The sequence below is a fragment of the Priapulus caudatus genome, unplaced genomic scaffold, assembly GCF_000485595.1.
Source record: "Priapulus caudatus unplaced genomic scaffold, Priapulus_caudatus-5.0.1 Scaffold58, whole genome shotgun sequence".
Taxonomy (NCBI): domain Eukaryota; kingdom Metazoa; phylum Priapulida; class Priapulimorpha; order Priapulimorphida; family Priapulidae; genus Priapulus; species Priapulus caudatus.
Window position 1 is genome coordinate 1,198,379 of NW_014577119.1, and position 5,792 is coordinate 1,204,170.

The window sequence follows — 5,792 nt, forward strand, 5'->3', positions numbered from 1 at the left end:
AGAGAGAGAGAGAGAGAGAGAGAGAGAGAGAGAGAGAGAGAGAGAGAGAGAAAGAGAAAGAGGGGTCAGTGGAGGAGGTTCTATAGGTATATTAACGAAACATAATGGTGTCATAAAGCTAATGGTGCTCCTAAACCTGCGCTCGCGGGCTTCGTCATGCAGTATTTAAACCAGTAATTCACCGACATGATTACAAAGGCAGAGGGTTAATGGAGGCCATTATTGCGTTAAGCCCGGCGCACATGCATGTGAGTAATTTTACTCAAGTAAAATGACTCATGCGTCATTTTACTTGAGTAAAATTACTTACGGGTGCGCCGGGCTTTAGCGTTAATAGTTAAGAAAGGCGGGTATCGTGTTTCTCACTCGGTTTTAAAATTTCCGAAACCAATTTACCCCACCCGCGATGCATATAGATATGCAGCCGGCTTCACTATTTGATTTTATAGAGATTATGTATCACGCCGATGCCGTTGTATGAACTCACATGTAAACGTCCATGTAAGCGCACACATATGCGCGCACACAAATGAGACTTTTATTAAAGGCTATCGGCTACAAAAAAAACACACTAAATCTTGTCCCTATATTACGGTAATTATAGCTAATATATCGACGAAATAAACGTGCTGCTATCATTTAATACGAGTTATTTCGTCGTAAAATATTTATATCTGCAAGCAATGAAATTGAAACGCTGCCCAGCGTAAAACACCGACAGCACGGCAGCCCTCGCCACAGACGCAGATCACTGCTTGCACCGTAGGCGGGCTCAGTACCATAGCACCAGCGTCAGGTCAACGTGCGACCGCAGCGCAATCTATCGTGTCACGGTGTAAATTATTTGTCGCGCATTTTACGTAAGACGCAAATTTTGTTATTAAATTTGTCATATTAGCAATATATCTTGAACAATAATTTATTGACGAAGGTTTTGTTGTTTGGAATAAGATTCGCGAAAATTAAGTTTATAGCGAAGTAGAAACCTTGAATTAATGGCTGACCTGCCTCTATTATATAGTGCGCATTCGATGGATTTGTAATTAATCATGGAACAACTAAACAGAAACTCGAACTAAACAACTTAATCACTCCGGAATTTACTCCATATTAAGTCTATGAAATGAAACGAGTGCACAGTTATTGATATAATTAAAATCTATGATAAAAATTAGCCGACATGATTACATCACGGTGATAATAATTGCTTTTGGCGAACAGATGAAACACTATGTATATATATAGACAACCAGAAGACAACCATTTCAATAATCTAGCCCCACCACCGACGTTCACGTATACTATAGAGCATTGATACTACTGCGACGCGTCTGACGATAGCACGTCATCGCCATTGTCATCGTCATCATCATCGTCATCACCTAGCGTTTTTGTCATCGTTTAATATCATCGTCATCGCTTAGAGTCATCGTTACGACTGACCTCATTTCGGATTAGACTGGAGGAGCTGCTACATGAGGTGCGATTAGTGTTAGGTTTCATGCGAGCAATCTCGGAGTAGCGAGCTCGGGGCCAGGGATGGCGGAAGCCAAAACATGCGAAAATCCTATCTATACATATAAAGATTGTCGCGCGAACGGGGTCACGCGGGTACACGCCGCGCGCCTGCACTCGCACGCGCGCACGGCACGCACCCTCACACACGCGTACACGCACACTGACGTACGCACGCGCATTAATGCCCGCACGCACACTGACGCCCGCACGCACGCTTACACACGCATGCACGCACACAAACGCATACACAGACGCACCCACAACCACAAACGCATACACATACACGAGCCCACGCGCGCACGCACGCACGCACGCACGCACGCACGCACGCACGCACGCACGCACACTTACATCTACGCGCGCGCGCGCACACAGAAAAATAGTAATGATATCAGCGATCGCTGCGGGCGTGGTTAGACATAATACTAAAGAAATTAGAGCGAGAAGGCATTTGTGCGCCTTAAATGTCAGCAATGATTTGAGTGGCGGACTAATTGCATCGAAAACGTTACGGCGTTGTTATTTTATACGGCAGAGTTAGTATAGTCGCGAATAGGTTGGACACGATGCTGCCTTCCTTATTGTTGTGCCATCTGCATCAAACCCTTGGATTCCCATCGCTGCTGCTTGTCAGTGCTTACCACGGTAGGCTGCTCATACACGCCAGTATAGGAAGCAGCTGCTGGCTGAGACATGCGACCGCCCAGCCTGATATCGATGCAGCGCCTACGGAAATATGCACTCCTACATATACAAGCAAGACACCGGGGCTAACAGCAGCGCCGCCGCCGCCGTTCTCTCTCTCTCTCTCTATCTGTCTCCGCTCTCTCTCTCTCTCTCTCTCTCTCTCTCTCTCTCTCTCTCTCTCTCTCTCTCTCTCTCTCTCTCTCTCTCCTCTCTCTCTCTCTCTCTCTCTCTCTCTCTCTCTCTCTCTCTCTCTCTCTCTCTCTCACTCTCTCTCTCTCTCTCTCCTCACTCTCTCTTTCTCTCTTATTCCACCTCTCTCCATTTCTGTTTTTCTTTCTCGCTATCCTTCTCACTAACCGCTCCTATTACACATGAAGCTCCTTTATAACGTCCCACGCGAACAACGAATGGGTGTTGATGGCATTTCGCCGCTGAATAGTCTATTAACATGCATGGGCGAGCAATCAACACCGGTAGAGCGGCAGCAGTAAGCAAATACACGAATAGATTAAAGCCGCACTATGCGCATCCAAACGCTAATTTCTCCAGTACTACACTAGCAAATACTTCGTGTCATGCATAATCACACTACCTTATGACAAAATAAACTCTAGTTTCTCCGATTTCACTGCGCGTTGTCTTATAAAAGGCATTTGAAAATACCTCCAATGTTGTTCAAATTCTCCGATGTTGTTGACACTTTCGCGTTGCTCTGCCAAGCAACCGTGGAGCGGTGCTGCGGTACAGCGGTACGGGTGTAGCAAAGATAAAAACATGTGACGTCACCTAACTGATTCTTGGCGAAATTGTTTGGCAAACAATTTAGCGTTGGCGCCAGATTACCAGATTTCGCACCTCTTTATTGTGGGTTTTAAGCAAACTCGCACTGAAATGGGAGGAACTAGAGTTTATTTTGCCATAAGGTAGAGTGATTATGCATGACACGAAGTATATGCTAGTCTAGTACTGGAGAAATTAGCGTTTGGATGCGCATAGTGCGGCTTTAATATAATTATGTCGTCGGGTGAGAGATGATTAGCCCGGCTTCGTAATTAGCCGCTCGCTCGCTCGCACACACGCAAAAAAACCTTACGGAATCGCAGACGGGCTGACGGATGAGACGCGCTTGCCAACAGTTAATTGCGTAACCCACGCCATTATCATTCAACCTTTCGCGATTATATTGTATCCCGGGCGAACGTCGTCGTTATATATATATATATATATAAGCTCCGCTTGCTAACAGATTGATCCCGCGTCATTGCGCTCACACTCATATTAGCAAGCGCGGAGGCAGCAGCGGCAGCGTGTACGGCGCTAACGCTGTGCTAATGACAGAGATATAAGTAGATACGCAAGCAGCTGTTGGCGCGTGTAAGCACTGACTACTGAATATTTACACTAGCGACCTGCAATGCTATACTGCGTTATATTATTACTGGCTGTGCAAGATCTTACAGAAGTTGTAGTGTAATGCTGCTGCTATATGCGTCGATGGTAGTGATGGTGACGACAGTGGCGACTGTGGTGGTGACGTTGGCGACTGTGGTGGTTGGGTAGCGACTGTGGTGGTTGGGTAGCGACTGTGGTGGTTGGGTAGCGACTGTGGTGGCAGATGGTTGTGGTGGGGTTGCGATTAGTTATGATGTTTGTGGGCACGGTTGTGGGGCTGAGTGGCGGGGTGGAGATGGTTGCTGTAGTGATAGCGACTGTGAAGGGGGTGGGGATGGTAAGTAAAACATTAGTGATAGTCACCGAGGATCTTCGTTTACATACATCTAATGACAATTTTATTTCATTGCAGATAATCGAATCACTTCGACCATAGTTCAGGGGTCACTCTGAACAAGACGAGGAAGAACATACTGAGAATAGTGAAGAACGATTACGAATAATATCGATAACAGAGTGAACAACTGAGATGAACAACGTTTAGAATACGGTGAACAATGTAAACTAGCGACATTTGAAATATCGTGAACAACACGAGCCAAACAACGTGGAACAAACAGCACTCGGAACAACGCGAGACAAACAACAGTGTAAACAACGCGAGAGGAACAACAGTGTGAACAGCGAGAGACGAACAACACTCGGAACAACCTCGCGCACGCACGCACGCATACACATAAACGCACGCACGAACACATATACAAACACACGCACGCACGCCACCATGTCGCCGAGCCTGCCCGGTCCGCACGACTTCGACTCGGAGCACCTGCTGTCGTTCAATGTGTCCGACTACGGCAAGCTGCGCGACATGCTCGAGTCGCAGCAGCTGTCGGTGCCGATCACGTGCGCCGTCATCATCCTGCTCGGCGTCGTCGGCAACGTGCTGGTCGTCGTCAGCGCGCTGCGCACGGCCGACATGCGCACGAGCACCAACCTACTCATCGCCAACATCGGCGTCGCTGACTGCCTCTTCTGCATCTTCTGCTGTCTGCCGGACGCCGTGCGCTATCACCTGTGGCACTGGCCGTTCGGCTGGGGCATGTGTAAGGTGATGTACTTCTTCGCGTCGGTGACGCTCTACATGCGCATCTACACGCTGCTGCTGCTCAGCCTCGAGCGCATGCTGACGCTCATGCACCCGGACGTGAACCGACGCGCGATGTACCTGATCATCGTGGGCGTGCTCTGGATGGTGCTCTGCCTGAACAGCCTCTTCGGACCGATCGTGTCCGTCGTCGTCGAGGTGTTTTACCCGTGGGAGGGCGTCGCCTACGACTGGTGCGTGCTCATGGGCGACACGTTCAACGAGTTCTGGTGGGGCATGTTCATCTTCTCCTTCATGCTGCCGCTCGTCGCCGTCTACCTGATCTTCGCCGTCATGGCGTACCGCTACTGCTTCGGCTACTCGCTCAGCCGCTCGATGCGCGACATACCCGACGCAAAGTCGACGACGGTCGTCGTCTTTCTCGTCGCCGTCATGTGCACCGCCTGCTGGCTACCGCTCTACTGGATCATGCTGTCCCAGACGGGCGGCCCGACGCACATGCCGCATCACCTGGACGTCGCCGTCGACACGGGCGGCAGCGTCGCCGTCGCCTACGTGCTCGGCTACACCGACATGTGCATCAACCCGCTCATCTACTTCCTACTGATGCCGGCCTTCCGCGGAGAGTTCGCTCGCGCGCTCACCGTGCGCTGCAAGAAGACGGTGCTCATGAAGAAGCAGAAGGAAGACGACCAGATGGAGACGAGCAGCCTCAACCGCGCCACCATTGAGCTGTGATGGCGCAGCACGCGCCCCCTCCTGCGAGTGTGACACCCCAAATTGTAAGTGTCGGCGGAAGTCAGCGGTTCGCTGCGTAACTTCACTTGACCCAGCGTGAAGGTTTGTGAGTGAGTCTAGTACGGAGTTTTGCTGCGTAACTTCACTTGATGACCCAGCGTCAAGGTTTGTTCGTCCGATACGGATGCTCATTGCGTAACTTCACTTGATCCAGCGTGAAGGTTTGATCGTCCAGTACGGAGGTTTGTGACGTAACCTCACTCGGCAGCGTGCAGAACTGTTGGTTCAACTGCGAGTGTAAAAAGGACGTAAGGGAGTGTAAGAGACTGTGAGAGAGGCAAGATTGACT

At 49.6% G+C, this 5,792-nt stretch overlaps 1 protein-coding gene across 1 annotated transcript; it reads left to right on the forward strand.

Annotated features, from left to right (window-relative positions):
• The first annotated feature begins 4,013 nt into the window (after positions 1-4,013).
• Positions 4,014-5,443, forward strand: LOC106821076 (allatostatin-A receptor-like). The gene has a single exon (XM_014825720.1). It carries the CDS (start codon positions 4,382-4,384, stop codon positions 5,441-5,443), a length of 1,062 nt encoding a protein of 353 aa, XP_014681206.1. The 5' UTR covers positions 4,014-4,381.
• The last annotated feature ends 349 nt before the right edge of the window (positions 5,444-5,792 follow it).

What these genes read in the sequence shown, in the direction of transcription:
- LOC106821076 (XM_014825720.1), top strand. Translation starts at nt 4,382, where the DNA reads ATGTCGCCGAGCCTGCCCGGTCCGCACGACTTCGACTCGGAGCACCTG.